The following is a 23,849-nucleotide window of genomic DNA, read 5'->3' on the forward strand; positions in this document are numbered from 1 at the left end:
CCCCCCCCATCCCCGCAAACACACACACACACACACTGCCTTTTGTGATCTCTCGAATACACTTACGCACACACGCATACTCACTCACTCTTCAGCATTCACTCTTTTCCTCGTCTTCGCCCTTTACTGTCCAGGAACGAATGACACGATCAAGTGCGATGCCGTCATAATGCTCAAATATGCGTGGGTCGGTGGGTGAAAGAAAGTTGAAGTTCCCCTTTGCAATTAACTCGTCGGGAATTCTGTCTAGCAGGGCAGTGTGGAAGCGAATGTAGTGCACCAGGGAGTAGTATGTGTAGAGCGGCACATCCTCCGGCCGCGGCAGAGGACAAAACTTCATTAAAAATCCTAGCAGCATCAAATCGGCGCCCGCACCATCATGGAGAAGCGCCTCTTCAAAGTTTACCGCCGTCACGTAGTACATATCTTTGATGTAGAAACGTATTTTGGTCAGCGGTGGGCGACCCATGATGTCCTCCGACGTCGCGGCCCAGCTGTCAAACATAGTGAGCAGNATCTCCTCCAGCACCTCGCGGCGGCGGTTAAACTTTTCAATGGGAATGCTGGTAGCGCGCCGGCTCACCATGTGGACGTGCAGCACGTAGAGCCAGTACGTCAGATCCATCTCGGCGTACTGCAGATCGAACAGCGTCCTCCACTCCGGCAGCGATATGTGGTGACACAGGTGACCAGAGATGAACTCCGACACGGCACGCACTTGGCTTCCGAGTGTCATCCACCGAGGTCGTTCCCCTTCGTAGACCGCCATCGATGTAGGGTCGCACACGTCAATGCCCTTGTATCGCTCTTCGTTTTCCGCCACCATTGACTGTAGCAGCTCCTCCGCTACTGTCACGTCGGTGGTGGCGCGCGGCGTCAGAAAGTTTTCGGGTGTTGGCCGGAGGAATTTCTCTTCGCTCACACCAGCAAACTCACTGCCAAGGCTGGCCCACGCGGCAGCCGTCATCCACGACGAACCAACGGCAGCGGGTGCTGTGCCGGGCGGCTTGCTACTACAGAGCCGGAGGATAGTCCTTGCCCACATTACCCCCGCTCACTCTCTACCAGTCTTGATGTGGGACAGATGATGATGATGATGATGATGAGAGACCAGAATATGCAACACGTCGCATTCACACAAACAATTCCATCTTACACACTGGAAAGGAACACACTAACCAAAAAAAAAATGAGGAATGATTTCTCACCACATACACATATATATATATATGATACTGATTCCGATGCCGCAGCTTCAGCAAGCAAGAGAGCCCTTCCTACATGCGCCATCTTTTTCTCTCTCCACCCCTCCCCCCTTTCTTTCAAGTTCACTTGCTCGTTGTATCCACCTGTTTCACTTGATCGCAGAGGCGGCCCTCGAGGCCTCGTAGCGGCCAACCTGCCCCATGATGGCGTCAAATGTGTCCTCCACGTCCTCATCCTCCCAGTCCTCCTCCCACGACTTCACCACCTCCTCCTCAAACTGCCCGCTGATCCGTCGCGCACTAAGCGTGCGGTGAGAACTGCTACGCGGGGCGACACTGCCGCTGGCATTGGCAGTCCCCGGGGCTGCGGCGTTGGCCCCACCCTCCGTGTCGCCGAAGGACTGAAAGTCCGCGAACTTGTCCTCGGACTCCCTGTACCACGCCGACCACACTTCGTCAGCCTTTGGCAACTCCAGCGAGAGTCGCGCAGTTTGCAAAATATCGTTCGGCGTGGGGCCTTTTTTGTCGTTCGCTGCTGCCGCGGACGGCGGTGACGGCGCCGCACGTGTCGCACGTGTATTGCTCATTTTCCCCCGCTTCAACACAAAGAGAGATACGTGAGGGCCACGTGAACTTCGTATGATGTCCGGTCTCTTTCCTTCTTGCTTCCCTCCTCCGTACGCTTCTTGTCGATCTCGAGTTTCTTTTTATAGTCTCACGATTCCCTCTTTTTTTTTTTCTCACTTCTCTATCTTGCTTCTTTTTCGTCGTATTTGCAACCCAGACAAAAACATGAGGGAAGAAAGCAGCATGGTGATTCTGAAGGAAAGCGCGAAGAGCGAAGAAATACAGGATACAGGAAGAAGGCATACCACGCCCGCAGAGCACACGCAAACAAACTGAGCAACAAGAGAAAAAGAAAGATAGAAAATATTTTTTGTTGTTGATATTGATAAGAATTCTGTCAGCAACGAGAGTAACACCCCACCCCCTTTGCCCAAGGTGTTTGCTTAATGGGGCATCACGATGAGCGTTGCGTTCACCCTGACTATCCCCCCCCCCNCCCCCCTCCCTCCCTCCCACAACAGTGCTGTCAACTCCCAGCTTGTGGTACCGCCTCACCATTACTGCCGCCATTGCCCCCACCATCATTGTCACAAGCTTCACCAGTCCCAATAAAGGCTGAGATCGGGCAGCCGGTACCCTCCCCAAGGGCATTCAACGAGGTGCCATAAAAACTCATAAGGTGGTTTTCAACGGCGAAGCCTTTACCTTTTATTGGACGGAATAGACGTTCCATATATGTCGGCTTGCAAATGCAGTTGCCATGACGGTCAATGTCCACCTCAATGCCGACGTGGCAGCCGTACACACCAATCAGCGAGACCGCATCACTCTCGTTAACAACACGGAAGGTACGCGGGACAGCCTTGTTGTACGTCTTTCGAAAGGCGCTATTACCGAGCGGTGGCTGCCCAAACGTGTAAACGGTCACCTCCGCGAGTGGATACTCCTTTCGACGGAGCATATTGCGTACACTGTACGCGCAGAGCGATGCGAGAGCGCCGCCAAGGCTGTGGCCAGTGCAAAAAATACGATACACAGTCGTAGGCTTGGCCGCCAAAACACCCCAGAGTTTCCGCTGAATGTGTTCGCGGTGTGCGTTCCAAATGGAAAGGAATCCCACATGCACAGTCGGCTGCCACCCACAGCGCAGCTTCCGAAACGACTCTGGTTCATCTTCAACCATTTCGTCCCACACCACACGACGGACGCGAAGATCTTGCCAGGCGTTGCTCATGTTCATCGTGCCGCGGAAGGCGATAACAATTCTCGATGCCTTTTCTTCGTGCCCTGACTCTTGTGCATCAAAGAGCGATATTATGACCTGCACGTCCATCGCCTCAAGCACTGCAATAAGAACGTAGCCATACTGCTCAACATTGATGGGCGGCGGGGCGTTGGAGTCCTCCGTGCCCATCGTTTCCCCGGCACCATCACCATCAATGCCCTCCCCATCCGACCCCACCGGCATCGCCACTGTGGAAGCAGCTGGCAACTCCACGATACTATCGAATGAAAGTGAAGATGGCGAAGCGGAGCAGCAGCAGCAGCAGCAGCAGCAGCAGAGACGAAATACCGAAGGCTGCAAAGGCCGTCGCTCCATTCTACCCTCCGGTCGGTACGAGGCTCCATACGCTTCCCAAGATAGGTTGAAGCAGTCGATGGCCGTTTCGAGATTGAAGAAAGGGAGGTATTCGATATCCTGAAACGGTCGTTGGGCAGCATCGAGAATGGCAGTTTCCAACTGCTCGAACGCGTAAACTGGCCGAGTTATTAAGTTCCGCTCCGCACTCCTCATGATAGAGCCCAGCATCTCTTGTGCACGCCCCAACGTACGCATCAAACGGTCCGATTCCCTTTCCGTCTCACCAGCCATTTCCCTGTCGTTGCGCCGTAGTGGGTTGTCAGGGTTAATCCACGCGCCTATTGCTGATCCTCCCTCCACGCTAGGACGAGCAGCACCATCACCATCACCACCACCACCATTGGGCTGCTGAGTGAGGTAGTACGAACGGAGGAGGTCTGGGTAGTGCATTGATGTCTGCAGATTTGTCCGGTGAGGCAATACTTGGTGTGGAGTGTTGGTACCGCTCTGCCATGTATCGGAGGGAGCTCCCGTGAACGCACTCGTATTGCGATTTGTAGGTATCTCCATAGAGAACGAGCGGCTGTTGGGAGAGCGGCACCCCGACTCCCCTGTCAGACGACGTGCGTGGGCAGGGAGAAACCATGTGGAGGTCTTGTCCATGTTAAGAAATTCATGAGCGTCTCCCATTGTAGGAGCAGAAGAAAGAAAGGTGTGCCCATATGGTGAACGAAAGTCGGCGAACGTTTGGGCGCGTTCTACTGTTTCACTCTCTGCGTTGGTGTTCTGTGTTGTGCCCTGTACCTCCTGCGACATGGCGCGCAGATGGACTGGTGGTGCAGCACCGCGATATTTCCTCTTGATCCTCGCCATGTATTGGCGGTGACGGAATTCACACTGATTCCAGTTAAACAACGTTTCTTCTGCTTCACTATGGAATATGTACATGCTTCCACCGTGACGGGCAATCCAGCGGTACCACGTGTCGGGCCAAACCATATGTTTCCAACGCTCATCACGTGGGTGAATCGGCACCAAATCACTTCGATTGCGTGTTGTGTAAATGAGTGTCATAATATTTGTAAGGAACGTTTCCACCATGATAGCCGGGAGCTGGATTAATGGTTGTGGTGCCACCATTCCGGGGATCGTATTGTAGCGTGTGAAGAACATGACAATCAGAAATAGGTGAAATATGAACGCCATCCCAAAAACAAGGATAAAAACGCGGCACGCAATCTGTTGTGGGCGTGAGAACAGATACGATTTCGCCCCAAGATTCCGATGAAGGTGGACAAGGAACCCACAGCAAATGAGCGCCCCAAGGACGAGCAGGGCAGCGATGCTGTAATACATAGGTCGCGACCACGGTTTCCACCCATAAAATTCAAGTATGTTGTGCCACACTGTTTCGATAAAATCCAGCAGAATGATTACAACAATAAAAAGCACTGCTACTATCTTTGTCCACATTGGCGGGTCGCAGATACTACTCCTTTGGCACAAGTATTCTTTAATGCCAATGAAGCTCCACAGCTTGTGTTTTTGAGTTTCTGGGTTGAGTGGCGACGCCCACCGCATCGAGGCAGTGATAACGGAGAACATGAAGCCTATCGTCATCGCCATATACCATGTTGGGAAGTGAAACTCAAGGAAGTCAAGCACGAACGATGGCCGCTGCGACGTGGAGGTTAGAATGCTCAAGGGATTGAGATACCAGAAGAGCGAGAGCTGCAACGCCACCACCCAGCTCTGCTCGTATAGAGTGCAGGTATATTTTTTATACACGATAAATCGCACAAGATGAAGGAACGAAATCACCAGAAACACGTAACGCCAAACAAATGTTCCCAACACATACTTGGGCTTTTGAAATAGGATCCCGATGGAAGAGCTGTTGGCCCCGCGTGCGAGACTCGCTGGCAAACCACTTAGTGAAACCGACGCCTTTCCTCCACCCGCGGCAATTAGCACGGCCTCCGCCTTTAGCTCCGCAAATTCACAGCGTGATGATGACCGTCTGCAAGTAATGGGGAACGGCAACTTGGTGCCATTCTGGGGATCCGCCTTGCCGAAGACATACGCCTCCAGTTCATACTTGCGTATATCCTCCTCCGTCATGTCCCAGTCATCTGGAGACGCCAGACTAAAGACAACGTTGACAAACCTCACCATTGAATCGCTGAAGAAGTTCTCTTCGTATGGTCTTCCTTCCCAGTGAACGGTGTACAACGCAGTAGTGTCGTTCTCCACTTCAGTCCTCGCGCAAGGACTATCCCAGAGATCATAATGACGCATATCGCTCACATCCTCACCGCATACGTTTACCACACCCCATGCAACAAAATCAATACTCTCCACAATCACGGCTGCAATTAAAACGGCGTACCACATGAATAACATCAGCCGAACAACGAAAGGGGAGAGAACTTCTATCTGCAGCTCCACATACTCAGCCGAAGTACCACGGGAGTTCGGAAGCTGCAGTGGTTCCCCATCCGTACCGTCAGCTGCTGACTGTACACCGGTGTACAATTGAAGGTTCCGCCGTGGTGCTCGCGGGATGGGACGTCTCGCCATTCTTTCCCTATTTTGATGCTCATGCTCCGCAGCAGTGGAGGCTTGCTGCGCTTCCCTCCTCCTCCTCGATGGAGACCTCGATACTCGCTCCGGCAACGAGCTACAACTGTGTCTTCTCTCCTCCAAGTGCGTAGCGCTGCGGCGAGGCGTTACAATAGGTGTGAAGGCAGCTAGGGACGCTATATATCGATGCTGGTCCTGTTCCTGCTGCTGTTGTTGTGGCAGTCTTCGCTCCTTCATTTCTTTCCTCGGTTCCGGTGCAGCTTGGGGTACAAAAGAAACGATTGCCGCGCTTTCGGTGCACCCGAAAAACGGGGGCACGTTCTCAGCACGGCTCACTCCGCAATAAGTAGACGCGAAAAGAAGAAACATCAAAAAAAAAGTGTGCGGTGAAGAGCCGGCGAAAAAGATGGTGCAATGAATCTCGGAGCAGTCCGCATTTATTTCTGTTCCGCAGGCGGATCAAGGACGTACATGTTGCACACGAATGAAAAAGAAAATCAAGAAAAAAAAGTCAATTCGCTCGACGAAGACCAGAGACAGGCGCAGAGAGCAGAGCGAGACACACACACACACACAGTGCCCCAAGTGGAAATCCGTGCAACTGAGCCCACAGATGCAACAGAAAGGCAGAAGAAATTGGACGGCTGTTGATGGAATCGAACGAGAGAGCGAAAGAGAGTAAAACGAAGAGGAATAGAGAGCGAGAAAGAGAGAAAGAGGGAGTGTGAGAAAGATAAGTAAGCAGAGAGGCGTCCAGAGAGCTATGCCCGTGGTGTTGGTAGCGGTGACGGCAGCTCCGCCTCTGGCGGCATGGCCACGTCCTGCAAATACGGCTCTAGACACCGCACTTTGCAGGCCCCATCGCTGTTCCGCTGCGCCACAGCATTGAGGGACTTTGCGTAGGCGCCAAGTGTGTGATTCCTCATCGCGAAGCCCTTGCCCTTCGTGGGGCGGAACATGCGCTCGATAAACATCGGCTTGCAAATGTAGTTGCCATGACGGTCAATGTCCACCTCAATGCCGACGTGGCAGCCGTACACACCAATCAGAGAGACCGCATCACTCTCGTTAACAACACGGAAGGTACGCGGGACGGCCTTGTTGTACGTCTTCCGACTGGAAAGCCCTGTTGCCGAGCGGTGGCTGCCCAAACGTGTAAACGGTCACCTCCGCGAGTGGGTACCGCACGGTGCGCAGCATACGCCGCACGCTATACGCGCAGAGCGATGCGAGAGCGCCGCCAAGACTGTGGCCGGTGCAGAATATGCTGTACACCACGTCTGAGCCTGCAGCCAGGTACTCTCGCAGCGTGTGCAACACCCCTTTCTTGAGGGAAATCCAGATGTTCAGGAACCCCGTGTGCACCTTGGCACTCTGCGCGATGCCCCAGTGGGTTGGGCTTTCGACCTCCTTCCACGTACGCTGCCGAAAGCGGAGGTCCTCGCGTGCGTTGGACAAATTGTCGGTGCCGCGAAACGCAATCACGAGGCGCGGTATCTTGTGTCGGTGGCACGGGAGCGTTGTGTCCATCACCGTGATGACAACTTGCACATCGCGACCCTCAAACACTGCCACCTGCTTGTAGCCGTACTGCTCCGTCCTCATTGTGTTGCGAGACGGTAATGGTAGTGACGGTGGTGATGACGGCACTTTTTCCGGCACCGTTTCCGCTGCTGTTGCTGCTTCTGCTTCTGCGGCCGTGGGCTCGCCATCTTCAGTCACCGCAACGTTGTCCAAGCCGTCATTGCAGCTGACACCACCCAACTGAAAACAGCGCGGCATGTAGCGGCGCCACATAAAGGGAAACGTGGCACCAGTAAACACTGGTGAGGCCTTTCGTGTGTCATTCACCGTTTCCGCGTCTTCATTGCCAAAGGCCGTCACATATGCTTCCCAGGACAAGTTTAGGCAGTCAATGGCGGTCTCGAGGTTGAAGAAAGGCATACGCCCGCGGCCTCGCAGAAACAGCGACTGCAGCGGGTCGACGAGGGCTTCTTCGAGACGGTCCATCAGGGCAGCCGGGCGCTCCGTCAGGTGCCGCTCTGCCTTTTGTAGAATGGTCCATACACTTCCTCTCTTCTTGGATTCATGTGAAGTATGTGGCACCGCCACTGGGCTGTCGGAGTCAAAAACGTCATCATCACCATCCTCATCCTCGTGGCTGTCGTAGCTGTCAGACCGCGTGTCTTCCTCATCTGTCTCAGGCTCATCTGTAAGGTGGTTAGAACCACCTCCACCCTCAACTTGGCTCCAATCCTCACCTCCACGTTTTGGGGAACCAAAAGCAACACCAAACGTGTTTTCATGGGGCTCTCTCACCCTGCTCTTGCTGTCGTTGACATTTGCCTCTACGACGGCAACAGAATCGCGCAGTCTCCGACGTCTCGATAGGGACGGCATTTGCCGTTTGTTCTGTAGCCAGTTGAAATGCCGCTCCTGCTGCTCATTGTAAAATATGTACAGGATACCACCATGCAAATTGAGCCAGCGGTACCACTCGCTCGACCACACAACTCGGCGCCAATGAGGGTTATCGGGGCGTATAGGCACCCGACGCGAGGCAACAGTTGTGGTGTATACAAATGTGATGTGATTGACGAAAAAAGTCGACACCATCACCGGAGAAAGCTGTGTGAACGGCTGGTAGGCGGCAATACCAATAATCTGCGGGTAGAGCAAGGCGATGAGAACGACCTGCACCACAAAGTATACCAATGCAGTAGTGAAGACAAAAATGAATACTCGGCACGACAGCTGTTGCGGCCGTGTCTCCAAGTACGGACGTTTTCCGAGATTGCGGTGGAGCCATACTAGCAGCACGCAGCACAATACAATAAATAGCAGCAGAAGACTATAGAACGTGTAGAGAATGTACAGACATGAGAAGCTAGTGCACGCCGTGTCTGTTCCCCAGTCCCAACCGCCTATATACGCCCGTGCAACGTCAAGACAGATGATACCTACAAAGAAATTTGTCATCGCCATCTTCGCCCAGAATGGTATTCGATGAAGCGTTGCTTCAATAGGGCGAACCCCATCTGCGGCCACAACGAAGTTCTCATGTGTGGACACTCTTGGTGTGAAGCAAGGCTGCTCCTGCTTCTGTGCCTGTTGCTGTAAATGTAGATGAGACTCTTGTGCCGGTGCGAGCCGAGAATCAAGAAGCCCGTCCTCCGTGCGGTGTGGATGTGAGACCAAAATCGATGGATGAACCGCATCTTCGCCAGACGCTTTTTGTGGTTCCATCGCCTCCGACCTCTCCGATCTTCCGTTGTAGGTCCAATCGATAGAGGCCGTTATGAGCGCAAAGATGAAGCAACTAAACAATGCAGCGAAGTAGTTAGGCATACGGAACTCAAAAAAACGGTACACCGCCGCACCGCGAACCTCATAAATGCCAGCGGCAAAGAAGGGGTCGAGGTACAGATAGAGGCCGAGGTGCAGCAGCATCACCCAGTACTGCTCGTACAACGTCTTTGAGTACCGTTTGCGGTAAACGAACCGGATGAGGTGCAGAAATGAGAAGAGCAGAAAACCGTACCGCCACACAATCGTTCCAATGGTGTAGGCAGACCTCTGAAAGACGATGCCCACAGCTGACAAAGCAGACACATTTCCAAGCTCTTCTTCGACTCCAAATATGGTCAGTGTAATTCGCGAACCATTGTTGGCCACCACAACATCTTGTGGGAGTACCACTGAAGAGCAGCGCCGTTCCGTACGAGAGCAAAGCGTGGTGGTGTTGTAAAGACTTGCAGACGTCGGAGGCAGAAAGTGATCGTCGCTACTATCGTCAATACTTCTGCTGCTTGAAAAAGAATTACTTCCGTCTTGGGGTAGGGGTGACAACGGGGACTGCTCCAGAGCAATCATAAGCGGGTACCGCTTCCACTGCAGTCCCTCCGGCAGATTTTCCTGCGGCGAGGCCATGCTCAAGACGACACGCACAAAGCGGTTAAGTTTGACATCCAAAAGGCTACCGCGGCCGCCCCCTACCCAGCGTAGATTGTGCAGGTGTTTGGGCAAGGTACCATTTCCAAGTACACCACGACTTGCCTTGTTTCCCTCACCCTCCACAGGAATACCATGCAAAACGTCTATGGGAACAACATGATGCCTATCGCCCACAGCATACTCGGACCATATGATATCATAAGATAAATAAGAATAACTCCTAACACAAGGGCTACTCCACGCGTCAAGATGATGGAGACTCTCCTCTGTAGACCCGCAGATATTTGTCATTTTCCACTGCAACGACAAAAAGGATTGAAGAATAAGCGCCAAGATAAGCATGGCATACCACGAGTACAAAAACAAACGCGTGCAACCCGTCGAAAGAGTCTCAATTTGCAACTCCGCTACTAAGCGCTTGTGCGGCCTGGCATGGTCAGAAACGTCCGAACGAAGGCGGCGGCTGCTCCCGCCATTCCGCAGACCCCCCCGTGCGGAATACGGCGGTGCTTGCGACACAGCATCCACCTGCCGTTGTTGTTGTTGCTGCTGCTCTGCGGTATCCGCCGCATGAGGTAAAAGCGGTTCGGTGAGCGTGTTCCTGGCGCAATTCCCATCTTCTCTCATCCTTGTGCTTCACAGGCAATAATGATCAAAATAATAAATAGCGAAAAGGCGAGAAATAAAATGCCCCGTCAAATGGCGGTAGTCCAATAATAATAATAATAAAACCACCGCACCGTAAGGCGGCATGGAACCAAATACACTCCATCGTGGCTTTTCATCTCAAAAATATATACTAGGGAGCATTCTCTTCGTTTACTTCCGAATGGACATACCCATGTTTTTTTTTTCCTCTCATTCTCTTTTCCCTCGTTGCGCACTTACCAACACAACCTCTCCTCCCCACGCCCAAGGTAGATGAGAGATGAAAGTGTGCTTTCCCGATTTCGCCCCACACTTCTCCATATCAGGTGCTGTTGAACATGTCCACGTACTGCGCCCGTGGGAGACTCTTGCCGCCCACCAGCGTCGGTCCACCAGTGGCACCAACGGGCGGGCGCAGCATCGATGGCGTCGACACGCCAGCTGCAGCGGGACCCTTTGCCGCCATGGACGATGGCTTTGGCGGCCCTGCCTTAACTAAATCCGCCGCCTTTTTCTCCTCTTCCGTCTCCTCGAATAGGTACCGACCTGTTACGGGGTCAAACTTTGGGGGTTTTTCGGTATCGATGATCATCGTCTTCGCTTCGTCCTTCTTTGTGTCTTGGCTGCGGCCACGACGAAACAGGAAACTGGTGATGGCCTCCAGTGATCGAGAGCGACGCGCTGGCTGCGGTTGCTGCTGTTTTGATTCCGCTGCGCGGCCCCGCGTGTGCAGATGTCCCGACGACGAATTGTGTGAAGTTGTAGAAGACTCTTGCTTGTCCTCCACAGCTTTTGTAGCATCATTGATGTCATGTTCACTGTTCGACATTGGTGAAGGGAACGCGGGATTGGGTACGGCAGGCAGCTGCTTTGGCTGCGCCAGACCAGGTGGTGGAGAAAGATTGGGGCCCTTCAGAGAAGATGCCTCACTTACTGCGCGCTGCGGAAGCTTCGGTGGGCCGGGCAACGGTGGCGCACCCATCTTCGGTGGGCCGGGCATCGGTGGCGCACCCATCTTCGGTGGGCCGGGCATCGGTGGCGCACCCGTCTGCGGCGTCCACATGGACTGCTTTGACGGCTGCACGTGTGTTGGGTGTGTTGTCCGGTCGTCGCCAGGCGGTACGTGTGACGCCCCTATTACAGATGTTAATGACGGCACCGGCGGTGTTCGCTGATTCACCGCTAGGCTCGGCGACGGCTGCACCACGTGTGACAATGGGATCTGCTTCAATCCATCGCACGTGACGGGGGCAGTGGACCCGTATCCAATGAGACGATTCAGTGTGAACTGAGGAACTGTTGCTGACGCCGGCGGCACGACCCGACGAAGTGCAGCAATGAGAGGCATCGCCTCCTCATGTAGTCCCACCTCTTGCAGCCACAACAGCTGCATGTACCGGAAAGCCGCCCTGTATCTATCTGGGCACACAGGCAGCCCGCTTACCACGGGCTGTTTGTTACACTCCTCCCCCAATGATATGTGCGTACGACTCTCCAGGTGGCACCGAATGCAATGGAGGACATCTGTCAGATGTGTCGACTTGGGCGATACAAAAGCGATGCGGGAACGCTGCGGGTGGTAGCGCCCACCCAGAATCCCCAATCGCGCACGAATAAGATCCATAACGTGCTGCTGTTGTGGCTGGAGCGGGCGACCTGGTGGGGGTGTCCCCATAGGGCTGAGGTGCGCCAACAAAAAGCAGCAATGCGCTTCGTCAATCATCCCTTCGTTCGCTAAAGCGTCACCAAGTTGGATGAGTCCCTCGGCGCTCTTCTTAGTGAAATTCGACAAAAGGATGGCTGCATGTTGAAGCCACAATATCGGAAGTGGGCAGCTGTTGTTCTTTTTTGGGGGATCACTAGGCAGCGTAGGCGGCGGCGCAAAGGGTGGAAGCGGCATTTCGTTGAAAATACAGTAGGCGTGTGCCAACGGAGAGAGGGGATCCAATTCCTGTTGCACCACTGCACGAATAACGTTCATGTAATGTTCCTTCTTGGGGCACATCATTGCTATGATGATAGCGTGCGAATAGAGACGGTACGTCAGTGCCGTCTCCACCGCTTTTTCGCGCTCTCCCGTACACAACAGCTGTTGGACTTTGTACAGTCCCTTAGCAGAATTCTGCGCCGGCTCTGAGCCCAGAGGGTAGTGGGAGTCCTTATATGCGGTTTGCACTTCCTCGGCCGCCTCGGATACCATCTTAATAAGAGCCTTGTGTCCCTCAGTACGCCACTCAGGCAGCGGATCACGCATCATAAAGGCCAAAATCTCCTGCAACAGTGGAGACACGCCTGGGAGTCGCCGCACAATATCCTCAAGGCTCGTTAGTGACACGTCACTTTCATTGCCAGAAACAAGAGGAGAGGCACTTATAACCTGCAACGTTTTCACGTGTTCTTCAGCACTTTTGGCAGACGTCACGCTCTTAAAACGCCCAGAGAGCATGTCTGCAAGGTGATACGACCTCAAGATTGGGGAAGCGTCTTGCCGAGGCATGTTGGAGATCGTGACGACGTGACCACTGGATGTGAACAAGGCGAAACAAGGCATTCTAGTGGTATGCTGTTTCTGCTGCTGTTGTGGTTGCTCTTTTGTCGATGCCAACTGTGGCGGCTGCGGCACCGCAGTGCCAGCACCGAGAACAGCGTCAGTCTCTTCCTTGAAATCGGCATTCGGCTCATCCGTTGCCACTCTTGGCAGTGGTGGTCGCGGCGACGGTAGTGGTGACGGTGGTATTGAGAATGTGTTGTCCGCCGCACCCAAAAATGCCGGCGCCTCTGCTGTGCCTTTACACAACCTATCCTTAACTTGTTCCTCTTGCGACACGTCAGGCTTGCCCTCTGGGACAGGCCCTTCACCAAACGCCGGAGTATTCGGGGTGACCTCCGTTTCCGCCTCCTTTCCTGCCTGTGTGTCCGCTGTGGGATTTGGGCTGGACATGACCGATTCTGCAGTAGCCATCGGAGTTGTCACGTCACCCCCAAAGTGGACTTCCTGAGATCCCTGACGAGACGGGGGGAATGGTGCCGGAGAATCTTCTGCCAACTGAGTCAATGGCACGACTCGCTGCAGAGAGCTGTACTGCTGCAAGTTCATACCACCATTTCGTGGTGTGTGAAGCTCCGTGCGTGACAACGGAGATGGCGCACTCAATGGCAATCTCATCGTAACTCCTTCCATACTCTTAGGCAGCGACGCAAATGCCGGTGAAGGCAGTGGATGGTGTAGCTGTTGGCTTTGGTGCTGCTGGGATGGTGGCGGTGGTGGTGGCATTAGTTGTTTTTGCTCGCCAAGCATGAACTTTTCGTGGCTGGGGCCAATATCAGCTCGGCGAAACTCCTCTGGCAGAAGAGTACCCCTTCGTGGCGGCGGTGGCCAGCTTGCATCTTTCACATCCTTTAAAACCTCTGCTGGCTCGTCAGCTTCCACGGGCAAGAGCGACGCGGAAGCCTCCAAGGACTCTGAATCCGCAAACGGCTCCATCGTTGCACCGAAGCGGGGCATTGATGCCCCACAAGTCAACGCATTCCCAAGCTCACTGTGCTGTATTGGAAGTCGCCGCTCATCCACAAAGCTGCTCTGGCAGGATGTCTCTGTGGCATTCGCCGCAAAAGATTCTGAAGGAAGCAGTGTTTCAGACACTCCAACGTCCCGAGTGTGAGACAGAGACACCGGTGGCGCCTGCGTCTGGAGAAGCCGCGGCAGTGCAGCATGGCTTGCGGAGGGGACATGAATGGGGGCGTTGTTGGTGACATGTATATTGATATCGTCGTGATTGATGTTGTGCTTCTCAGCATGCGCCGAGGTCACGGAAAGAATAGACGCATCGCACCTTCGTTCCTTCGGCGTTGGTGACCGAGGCGCCGCGTGTGGCACTGGGAAACACTGATTTTGCTGCCGCTGCTGCTCGTCAGTGTTCGTGCCTGTGCTGCCTGAGCGGGGGTGCGAACCAATATGCGAGCCGCCGTTGGCGTGGGGCGTTGAGCGCAATCCATGGAGTGGGCTGTGCGAGCAGTTTCTCCCAGTGGATGAGCGTTGCCGCGCCTGTGAGCCTGGCGATGGCTTCAAGAATTCGGGGGGTTCCTTTTTTAGCAGATGACCGAAGTATGACGACCTCCTGGTGCTGGTAATACTATGGTTCGCGTCTGTAGTTGAGGGGTTTGAACTTATACTAGTCACCGAAGGACCTCGGCGCGTCGTGGCGGTAGCGGTGGCACGGGGACAGGAAAAGCCTGTCACGGCACCTGCAGAAGAAGACGCGGCTGGCCTCGGCGTACCCTGGGACACAGGCGCCGCCCCAGCACGCTCCACTGTTCCTTGTGAAACCAGCAGTGGCCTCTGTTTCGGGGTCAAGCCTAGTGGATCACGTATTTGTTGCTGCTGGTGCTGTTCTTCTTGCTGCTCCTGTTTCGGTTGCGGTGATGCGGCTGGAACGCTCTGCGAATGCTCGACACCGAATCCTCGAGTACCCATCGTTGCTAAGGCTGCAGTGGAGCACTGCTTCTGCTGCTGCTGCTGCGTCGTCGTCGTTGTCGATGGTGCGGCAAACGTCTGTCGTGTCCCCATCGCACTGATAGAGCTGCCACTAACGCTAACGTTACTGCTTCTACCGCCTCCCATACTGGTAAAGGGGTTGTGCGCCAACACCTTTGCCTTGCCCTCCGACGGCAGCGCGGCGGTGTGGATCGGATGCGGCGGCTTCCCATCCTCCAAAAGGGAGTCAAACGGGTCAGCCTCGCCTAAATACGCCATTGCGCAGTAATGGAGTCAATCACGTACAGCTGGGTGGCTATGCAAGGGGGGAAGAAATGAAAAGAGTACACGTGTGGAGGCAAAGAGCCATGTGTAAGTGTGCGGATGTGTACACATCCTCTTACTTCACCAGAGAGGAGTGCGTGAGCAATGCTGCACGTTGCCTGCTCCCACGCCGGTATCGGGAGTGGTCAAGAAAGATCAAGGACTGCATCAAAAGGAAGCACATCAACGAAGCAACGTGCTTCCCTGGGGACACCATGATTGCTCACACACTCACCTTGCAACGCTTCCCAAAAAGAAAAGAACAAACAGTCAAACAATATCACCTCAGTCATCCAGCAACGAAGCCAACGCGGTTCCCTTTCGTCTCTTAACCACATTAGCGGTAGTGATAGAAGTAGTCGTGGAGCTTTGGGTTGTTGGTACCAGTCCATCACCGTTCGTCGATGCCACAACGCACGCGTCATCGTCGTTGTCGCCATCGCCGTCGGAGTCTTCCATAAAGGCGTTATGTCGTTTCTTTTCGTGAGCGCTATACTTCGCCGTGATGGTTGCAGCCACCTTGGCCTCCTTCACCGCACTTTCCTTCGACTGCTGCTGCTGCTGCTGTTCCGCCTCATCCTGCCAGCGACGAACCTCTGCCTCAAAACGCTGGTACGCCGCCTCATCGTCGGAGACCAGCATGTCCACAGGGTCCTTCTGACTCTCATCCTCACCTTCGCGTTGCTTTGCCTTTCTTGCATGAATAATCTGCAGCAGTCCATCCCGTGTCTGTTCTTCCTCCATCCCTGCCTTAGATTCCACAAGCTCTTCGATCAAACGCTCCCGCTCCTGCACTTGCCGCATTGTTTCATTCTCTCGCTCTAGTGCGTCCAATGTTCCTTTCTCCGCATCTTCAGTAGCCTGTTTCGCCCGGATTGCCTCATTGATTTGATTAGTCCCGTAAAAATCTCCCTCGCCGCGCTTGCAGTTTCGGCTGCAGTGATACCCACCCGTCAACTTCGCCGTTTCGTAGTCGGTTGTCAGATAGATGTGGTCCTTGCAGAAGATGCAGCGGAATTCCAGCTCCCAGATACGTATACCCATGTACTTCTCTTCCGTCGGCCGGCGGTTGACGTAACCATGTGTGCCTCGTGCGATGCGGCGATTACAGTGGAGGCAAATGACATTAAATGGCATGGCAAAGGTCTGTCGTATAACCCCTTTCCCACTTGACGCCTCCACCCCCTGCTGCCGCTGCCGCTTCCGCTCGCGCTGCTGCTCCTCCTCGAGCTTGCGGTAGTCGGTGTCCGGCGCAAGGTAGTAGCCGGAGCTGTACGTCGCGTTGATCTTCGCCATGTGGGTCTACCTTCGTCAGTCCGCAACACAATCAACGCACTGGTGCAAGCACGAAAATAGGATGCACAAAGGAAAAAAAGTGAAAAAGTCTCTTCATATCAGCATCGTCATCATCATCATCCATCACTGGGTCACGGATATATATATATATATATATATATAAGCCGAGACCAACGATCAGGCCCAAAGTAAAACACCAGCTCCATACTGCCCCCTTAACCTCGCATTTCTTAAGCAGCTGCCAGAAAACAGCATCCACTCACTCCGGCACCCCCGTGTATTCCTCAAGATAAGAAGGATTGTACAGCAGCACACAATCCACCATGCAGTGACTCAAACTGCCGTGCATCATCACCCGCATCTTCCACCTCCACCGCACGCCAATTGGACAGTGCGTCGATGACTGGTCCTGTCCCTTCACCCCAAAGCCACGATGCCCACCTCGCTGATGGGCCACCAACACCACCATCCGCACCCACAACAGCAGCATGATCATGCTTCCCCCGAAACAGCACCACATCCGCCGTGGGAAGTCCAAGCCACCGCTCCTCAAATTGCAGCAATGACTTTACGACGCGCGTCAGTGCCTCCTGAGAGTCTGATGTTCCTATTCCTCGTCGCTCGCAGCTCTTCACAAACTCCGCCAGCGCACACGACATGGGGCGACAGACAACTACGTTGATGCCGCGCTGTAGACGATAGCGGAGAACAGTGAGGTTGTGGTGACGGTTCAGCGCATAGAGGGCACCCTGGAGCTGCGGGTCCTCTTCGCGGATCGTCTGGAGCTCAGGATTCTTCAGCAGACTATCACACAATGATGCATAAAGGCTCAACTCCTCCTCATCTTCAGAAGCCGCGTCTGTATCGGCCAAATCGCAGCCGCTAGCTCCTACCAGTTGCACTGGCATGTTCCACTCGCGGCGCATGTGCCCGCATAACAGGCGGCACTGCACCGCCACCAGTGTGGCACCTTCACCTTCCACTGCAATCACCTTTCCTGCAGCTGCAGGGAAGGTGAAGAAAGAATTCACGGCATCCACGGCGGACGTGCAGCAGAGTCTCGGAGCGGTGAAATACAAGGCATTGACGAGCCAATCCGCCTCCATCCCTTCTGCACTCTCCCCCAAATCGAGGAGGGACAGTACTGGTATCTTCCGATAGTACAGCGCATAGGCTACCACACCAGTGCTTCGGTTCTTGGAGTCGGTCACGAAGCACTCCAGGCGATGCATGATAGGGACGTCATTTTTCACATAGGACCACACATCCTCCTTCTCCTTTTCCCAGAAATGCAGGAACGCTAAGGGATTCGCAGCGTCTGCGTCAGGAATTGTGTGAATCGTGACACTTTCGCACAAGCTGGTGGCAACGGTAGAGAGGTGATGCAGCAGCTGTGCGTCCCGAACATCCGCATACACAGTCAACTGCTTTATCGCGTTCATCGTATTGTCCGTAGCAACCTTCTTCTTGCTCAATTTCGCTTCGCGCGTATCCCACACAAAGAAAGGAAGATGAATTAATGAAAGAGTTGCATCAATGTAGAGGTGGTCAATATGTATGCTGCCTGCAATTGTGCGAATCCATCGCACCTACACTCAAAAACAAACAAAACGTAAAAAAAAAGAATTCGTTTGGGCATTCAATAACTATACTCACTCGCCTGTATGTAATGGTCTTATACATTTCTCAGATGCCCATACAGTCGACGCATCACACATTTATCGTTGAAGTAGCGTCTGAGCATTTCCATCCCTCCAGCCTAACCTCCTCATACCTCCAATTTGCGTTCTTTACAGTATATCGTTTTTTTTTTGTTCTTGTGACTCAACCACCCCAATCTTGCAAGATTTTTTCATGCAGAGAAGCGGCACGTTCGTCTGATTTTATGATGGCCTCTCCGGCCGAGACAGCCTCCCAGCCGGCGTAAGCCACCATGCCGCCAACCCATGACCAACCCATGTACAAAGCAACTGAGGTCGTCATCCATGAGGGGCAAAGCATGCCGAACATCTGCTGCAGCATACCTCCACCACTTTGTAGGTCAGACACCCGCATCGGCAACGAAAAAACGGTCCAAAGCAGTGAGAAGAAGACCAGCACACTCAACACCAAGCGCAGCTTTAAAACAACCACCCTCAGACGCGATTCTTCGTGTGCTTCAAGAAGAGCAAAGCGAGTGGCAAGCCAACGCTCACGACGGTGATTGGCGCCTGTTCGGCGGGAATGTTTAACCATGCGTTCCAAGTCTCCCATGGGTGCCGCCTCACCATTGATATTGGCATTGTCAGCAGCATTCTCATCCTCATCGCTGAAGTTGTACTTTTCCCGTTCCATCACAAGCTCAGCCACAGAGAGCGGCTTTCGGCGGCAGAGCCTCTGCCCATTCAGTAAGTACGAGGGATCATCCGCGAGGAGACTGCAAATGTGCTCCTGTGGAATGCGATCGCCAAAGAACACCCATGTGAGCACCACCGTGAGCACAGCACATGGGAGGAGGCGGTGCACGAAGAAGTTCCAGTATCGCTCCACCATCATCTCGTGTACGGCGAGGGTGAGGCGGAGGCCTTTGCGCAGCCAGTGGTACTCCTGGCACCGCCACTGGCTCTCAGGCGACTGCCGCTCCACCAGCCGTTCCTGCAGCACATCACGAAGCCGGCGCAGGTTCTCCAGTTGCGCCTCACCTACGGGGTCATCTTCTTTCTTTGTTGCCCTGTGGCCTCGTCTCCCAGCACCACCAACAGGAGCAGTATTCGCGCGCGCCTCCTTCTTCGGCGGCGGTTTCGGTTTTTTCTTGTTCTCAGTGCCCGGGCCGCTTCCCGCAGGTGCACTTGGATCTTTTTTCGGCGAATTCAGCAGCGTTTCAAGGAATGCAACGTACGAGTCGGGGCACGCCATGCCGTGCATCACACACGCCGTGTGCACGCCGAGGTTGTGCGGCGGTGCCGGTAGTGGGTCGACACCGGCGGCTGCCAACTTCTCGCGGAGCTGCGACACGACCTCGTCGTTCTTTCGTGCATCATCGCCGTGGACGCCGACGCCGCACAGCAAAAGTAGCGATAGGCATACCGCCAGTGAACTGCGCATTTTGTTAATTAAGTCTACCGATGTTGTCTGCGCTCTTTTTTTTTTTTCGTTTGGTTTATTGTCTCCTATTCGATTTGAGTCTATCTTCTCGGTTCCCCCCTTTTTTTTATATATATTTCCTTTCCGTTACTTGTGGTTGACTTTATGCTTGAATGAGTCTCCGTCGCCCCAGCAACCAAGCAGTACACGACAACGAAGAAGAGGACAGCGATCTATCTCACCCGCCCAGCAGCTGCAGCAGAAGGTAGCACATACAACACTTTACCACCACATAGCGTCGCACACAGGCAAGCCACCCATTCGAGTACGAAAAATGGGAGCGGCAGAGCGACCCTTCGGGGTCACTCCTCATCATTAGACCTACTCGGAGAAGGTAAGCAAGCACAATCGCAATCCACGAGCGCCCAGTCCCTTGTCACAACTACAACTATGGGGCCACTAAAGCAAAACAGCTCACAAGCAGTGGACAGCAATATTCTTCGCAGGCAACTCATCATAACAACAGCAACCCGTTGCCATTAAAAATGCAAAAAAAAAAACGAAACAGCATCGCTTCTCTAAGCCGGTAGCACGATGCTCACTGCTGTTTTCCTTCGTCAATTCTTCCATCGCCCACTTCCTTCGAGGCCTCCGTTGGTAGAAGCGCGTTGGGACCTCCGGTATCGCCAGCACCGCATACATACCAAGACAGCCACAATAAGGACTAGTGGGAGTCCAAGGACCCATCCAGCGTCTATTGAGCTCGGTAGCTCATCAGTATCTATGGCAGCGAGCTGAACAACTTCCTGCAGTGGAGGACGAGTTTGACCATCGCCGTCACCACAGCGAGAGACCAACGTCACGGCCCGTCGCCGAATCGGCATCCGTATTGCATCCGGTGACATTTCTGCTCCAAGTCGTCTCATCCCGCCGATTGGCATGTGATAGTCAAAGGCTCGCCCGAATGTAAGGCCGTGGGCATGCAGCTCCTTTTCATACACCTCCAGGAAACCCCAGGAAGTAAAAGGAGACTGCACAATACCTCCAAACGTGATAAAATGAATGGTAAAGCTTCCATTTCGGTGCGGGACCAGGAGCGTCTTGTACTCCCAACGATGTGTGTGGCCCGTTACAACAGCCGCTACACACGGATACTGAGAGAGCAACTGTACAACTTCAACATCATTCCATAGATTCAGCACTTGTTTGTAAGGATACATGGGGAAGTGGCAGAGCACCAGTGTCACTAGATTTTGTGACGTAGCGTACTCAAGCTGAGCGCGGAGCCACCGCATCTGTTCTTCGCCGATGCCGCCGTTGAAATCTCGCATACTTTTTCGACTGCGATACCGACGCGCCATGGCCTCCGCCTCCGCCCTTCTAACGGTGCCAGCTGTTGTCGCGTACAGAGACATATCTGTGCCGTCAAGCACGATAAGAAGAAACGCGCTGCCTTCCCCCGCTCGGAGACTGTAGTAGCGGGCCGGCATCCCCAGCAAGTGGGGCACTTGGCCCCGCTGTTCTTCGCTCAGCAATTGAAAGTCGTGATTCCCCAGCACCTGGAAGAAGGGAAATCGCAGCTCTTTCAGTCGTGAGTTAATCTCCACTATGTTCTTCTTGATATTGTCATTGACGGTGTCGCCAAGGTGCATGACAAGGTCCAGGTGACTACGGTTAGCATTCATCTCACTCACTGCATGCTTAAGTTTATTGAGGCTGAGACGAAAATGACGGCGAGATGCCTCTTCTTGGTCAGTGTACTGAATGTCACTGAGGACACCAATGCTTAGCAGTGGGCGGCGGTCGTAGACTGGAAGCACGGGATACAAGGTGCGGTTTTCATAGGCATGAGGAGGCAGCACTTCACGCGCATCACACACAAGCAACACCAGCAGCAGCAAACACCACGTGGCGCAGAATTTCATGAAGTCCAACAGCATTTGACCGGGCTGCTTGCCTGGTAATGTGCAACAAGAGCGAGTAGAAAAGAAAAACGGCGATTTCTGCGCGCGTCCTCACCGGGGACGACAAGATCGCATAGCTGGTCCTTCAAGACGGTTTCAGGTGCGTACCTCATCCCCAGGAAATGCCTTCAAACCACTGGCAAATGGAGAAGACATATATATATATATATATATATATAATGAGCGAGAAAGAAAGAGAGAAAGCAAAGAACCAGTCCAACGGACCTAGTTCCACAACTTCTGATTCCGAGAAAGATCGACTCACCTTCACCGGTAATGCACAGAAGCTTCCCCTTTTTTCCTTTTTTTTGTTTTTCACACCAACCTCCACACACAGCTACGCCAGAAAAGCAGTAAGAGGGGCTTTTCACCCACCACCCCCACACACACTCGCATGAGAGTTCAGCGCGAGGATGTCACAAGCAAAGGCACCACCACTCCACACATGGCGAAAAAGGGCGAAAGTACCGGAATAGCAAACGGTGCAGGTGGGTTTGGCTTCGCTTCCACCGAGAGTATGATGTGTGCTCCAAAGACTACTGACGTGAATGCCGCAACGGAGAACCATGAAGACGCGATCCATGTCGATCTCAAGAGACTGGCCATGACGGTTTGTGTGGCGCCGAACCCTAAAAAATATGCCCAGCGTTTCTCAAAGTATTTCAATGTACCCAATAGCGGCATACGGGTGGGCTGACGCGTCTCGTGGTCCCACACATACTGTGAAGAGAAGCGGTAATCAAATACGCAGAAAGCGTACAGACAGCTGTTCAACATGAACGCCATTACAGGCCCTATTGGTGCGGGAACAATTGTTTCAACAATTACAGCCAGAAATGCACACAGTGCGGTCACAATAGCCTTAAATATGATCTCACTGAGGAAAACCACGGCGGTTTTGAACGAGGGCGGCACGTCGGCACCGTTCGGCTTAGTTAGAGACGTTGTGTCATCGTACCCGCCCCCCTCTGCTGGCGCCCTGTTCGTGCGGTGTTTTTTTGAGACACAAGCTTCGGTGTAGAGAGCGCTGTACCAGCGTACGCCAAGGGCCTGTGTGAGTGCGTACATAGGGAGTACCCACATCACATCGAACACCTTAAACCAAACCATGCGCAGGAGCCCCAAGCCGTTCCACACTGCCCCGCCACTGGCAGCTGATGCACCGCCCCACAATACTCTCCAACCATACGCCCAGATGGAGGAGAAGAAGGCAGCGACCCAGAGACTCGAAAAGAAGACGACGTTCACAATCAGACACGACCTGAATATTCGACGGAGGTTGGCGTTGGTGCGCAGATAACCATACAATGTCACAACATTCAAACTTTGAAGCATACCAAAGGCAAATCCACGGAAGATCACTATTAGGACACTGATGAGACGTTCAACTAGCTCTGTACCATTTCGCCCAGACATGGGGATTGCTGGACAAGAGAGGCAGCCCTGGTCCTTCTCTTGTCCGTTACTCTTGGAATAGTTGCCTGACGTCGTCGTTTTCATAGCCTCTACCCTTCTGAAGCCAATGAGGGAGAGAAAACAGCAGAGTCAGAAAACATTACGCAAGATGTTCATTATTTTTTTTTGTTTTTGCTCTCAGCCGGCAAAGCCACTCAGTTGGGGATTTTGCATTCAGAAATATTTCTCCATCAAATCAACTTTCCACTTACGAAAGGGCAACTTTAGAGCCGCACGCCTTCAGAGACCCCGCCGCTTGGCGAGAACTATATGGAGGTGGGTGGAGCGGTAAAGCTAATACACTTTCCTTGAAGACACTCGAAAGCTTCCGATTAGACAGAACAAGAATGGGGCAAACCCCCATTTCCCCACACATTAGTTAGACAGCATTTGGACACACATTATTTCCACAAGCTCTCAGTCCTCTGCAGAAACAAACCTTATGTGTGTATGTGTGTGTATGTGTATGTGCGTTTGTGTCGGTGTGGGGCTGCTCAACAAAAGAAAAAACAACAACAAAGAAGAGCGAGACATAGTAGTATAGAGTGTTGAGCAGTAAAAGAAAGGAGTGCAATATGACATGCACGCACACACAGGGGATACAAAAGCCGCAGCATCATGAACAGTTGTATCGCCTTTCCGTCCCTTACCCAGAGAGAGGGGCGGCGAACGTCTGAAGGCGTGAGATATGCGTGAAGTGTATCTGTGAGAGGCACTCATAACCCTCCACTTCA

General features: G+C 53.4%; 11 protein-coding genes across 11 annotated transcripts; all 11 read right to left on the reverse strand.

Annotated features, from left to right (window-relative positions):
* Positions 1-91: 91 nt before the first annotated feature.
* Positions 92-1,045, reverse strand: DQ04_00341020 (hypothetical protein; the record flags this gene model as incomplete). Its single annotated transcript, XM_009308790.1, has 1 exon — positions 92-1,045. The coding sequence occupies one exon, from the start codon at positions 1,043-1,045 to the stop codon at positions 92-94; it is 954 nt and encodes a 317-aa protein (XP_009307065.1).
* A 309-nt stretch (positions 1,046-1,354) lies between these two features.
* Positions 1,355-1,792, reverse strand: DQ04_00341030 (hypothetical protein; the record flags this gene model as incomplete). The annotated part of the gene is made up of 1 exon (XM_009308791.1): positions 1,355-1,792. The coding sequence occupies one exon, from the start codon at positions 1,790-1,792 to the stop codon at positions 1,355-1,357; it is 438 nt and encodes a 145-aa protein (XP_009307066.1).
* A 506-nt stretch (positions 1,793-2,298) lies between these two features.
* Positions 2,299-5,934, reverse strand: DQ04_00341040 (putative lipase domain protein; the record flags this gene model as incomplete). The annotated part of the gene is made up of 1 exon (XM_009308792.1): positions 2,299-5,934. The coding sequence occupies one exon, from the start codon at positions 5,932-5,934 to the stop codon at positions 2,299-2,301; it is 3,636 nt and encodes a 1,211-aa protein (XP_009307067.1).
* A 764-nt stretch (positions 5,935-6,698) lies between these two features.
* Positions 6,699-6,911, reverse strand: DQ04_00341050 (lipase; the record flags this gene model as incomplete). Its single annotated transcript, XM_009308793.1, has 1 exon — positions 6,699-6,911. One exon carries the CDS (start codon positions 6,909-6,911, stop codon positions 6,699-6,701), a length of 213 nt encoding a protein of 70 aa, XP_009307068.1.
* A 94-nt stretch (positions 6,912-7,005) lies between these two features.
* Positions 7,006-10,518, reverse strand: DQ04_00341060 (lipase domain protein; the record flags this gene model as incomplete). The annotated part of the gene is made up of 1 exon (XM_009308794.1): positions 7,006-10,518. One exon carries the CDS (start codon positions 10,516-10,518, stop codon positions 7,006-7,008), a length of 3,513 nt encoding a protein of 1,170 aa, XP_009307069.1.
* A 343-nt stretch (positions 10,519-10,861) lies between these two features.
* DQ04_00341070 (hypothetical protein) lies at positions 10,862-15,292 on the reverse strand (the record flags this gene model as incomplete). The annotated part of the gene is made up of 1 exon (XM_009308795.1): positions 10,862-15,292. One exon carries the CDS (start codon positions 15,290-15,292, stop codon positions 10,862-10,864), a length of 4,431 nt encoding a protein of 1,476 aa, XP_009307070.1.
* Positions 15,293-15,622: 330 nt separating this feature from the next.
* Positions 15,623-16,633, reverse strand: DQ04_00341080 (hypothetical protein; the record flags this gene model as incomplete). Its single annotated transcript, XM_009308796.1, has 1 exon — positions 15,623-16,633. The coding sequence occupies one exon, from the start codon at positions 16,631-16,633 to the stop codon at positions 15,623-15,625; it is 1,011 nt and encodes a 336-aa protein (XP_009307071.1).
* Positions 16,634-16,917: 284 nt separating this feature from the next.
* DQ04_00341090 (hypothetical protein) lies at positions 16,918-18,075 on the reverse strand (the record flags this gene model as incomplete). The annotated part of the gene is made up of 1 exon (XM_009308797.1): positions 16,918-18,075. One exon carries the CDS (start codon positions 18,073-18,075, stop codon positions 16,918-16,920), a length of 1,158 nt encoding a protein of 385 aa, XP_009307072.1.
* A 382-nt stretch (positions 18,076-18,457) lies between these two features.
* On the reverse strand, positions 18,458-19,717 carry DQ04_00341100 (hypothetical protein; the record flags this gene model as incomplete). Its single annotated transcript, XM_009308798.1, has 1 exon — positions 18,458-19,717. The coding sequence occupies one exon, from the start codon at positions 19,715-19,717 to the stop codon at positions 18,458-18,460; it is 1,260 nt and encodes a 419-aa protein (XP_009307073.1).
* A 596-nt stretch (positions 19,718-20,313) lies between these two features.
* DQ04_00341110 (serine/threonine protein phosphatase) lies at positions 20,314-21,636 on the reverse strand (the record flags this gene model as incomplete). Its single annotated transcript, XM_009308799.1, has 1 exon — positions 20,314-21,636. The coding sequence occupies one exon, from the start codon at positions 21,634-21,636 to the stop codon at positions 20,314-20,316; it is 1,323 nt and encodes a 440-aa protein (XP_009307074.1).
* A 426-nt stretch (positions 21,637-22,062) lies between these two features.
* Positions 22,063-23,160, reverse strand: DQ04_00341120 (hypothetical protein; the record flags this gene model as incomplete). The annotated part of the gene is made up of 1 exon (XM_009308800.1): positions 22,063-23,160. One exon carries the CDS (start codon positions 23,158-23,160, stop codon positions 22,063-22,065), a length of 1,098 nt encoding a protein of 365 aa, XP_009307075.1.
* Positions 23,161-23,849: the final 689 nt, after the last annotated feature.

The sequence above is a fragment of the Trypanosoma grayi genome (genome assembly GCF_000691245.1).
Source record: "Trypanosoma grayi strain ANR4 Tgr_34_V1, whole genome shotgun sequence".
Lineage (NCBI taxonomy): Eukaryota > Euglenozoa > Kinetoplastea > Trypanosomatida > Trypanosomatidae > Trypanosoma > Trypanosoma grayi.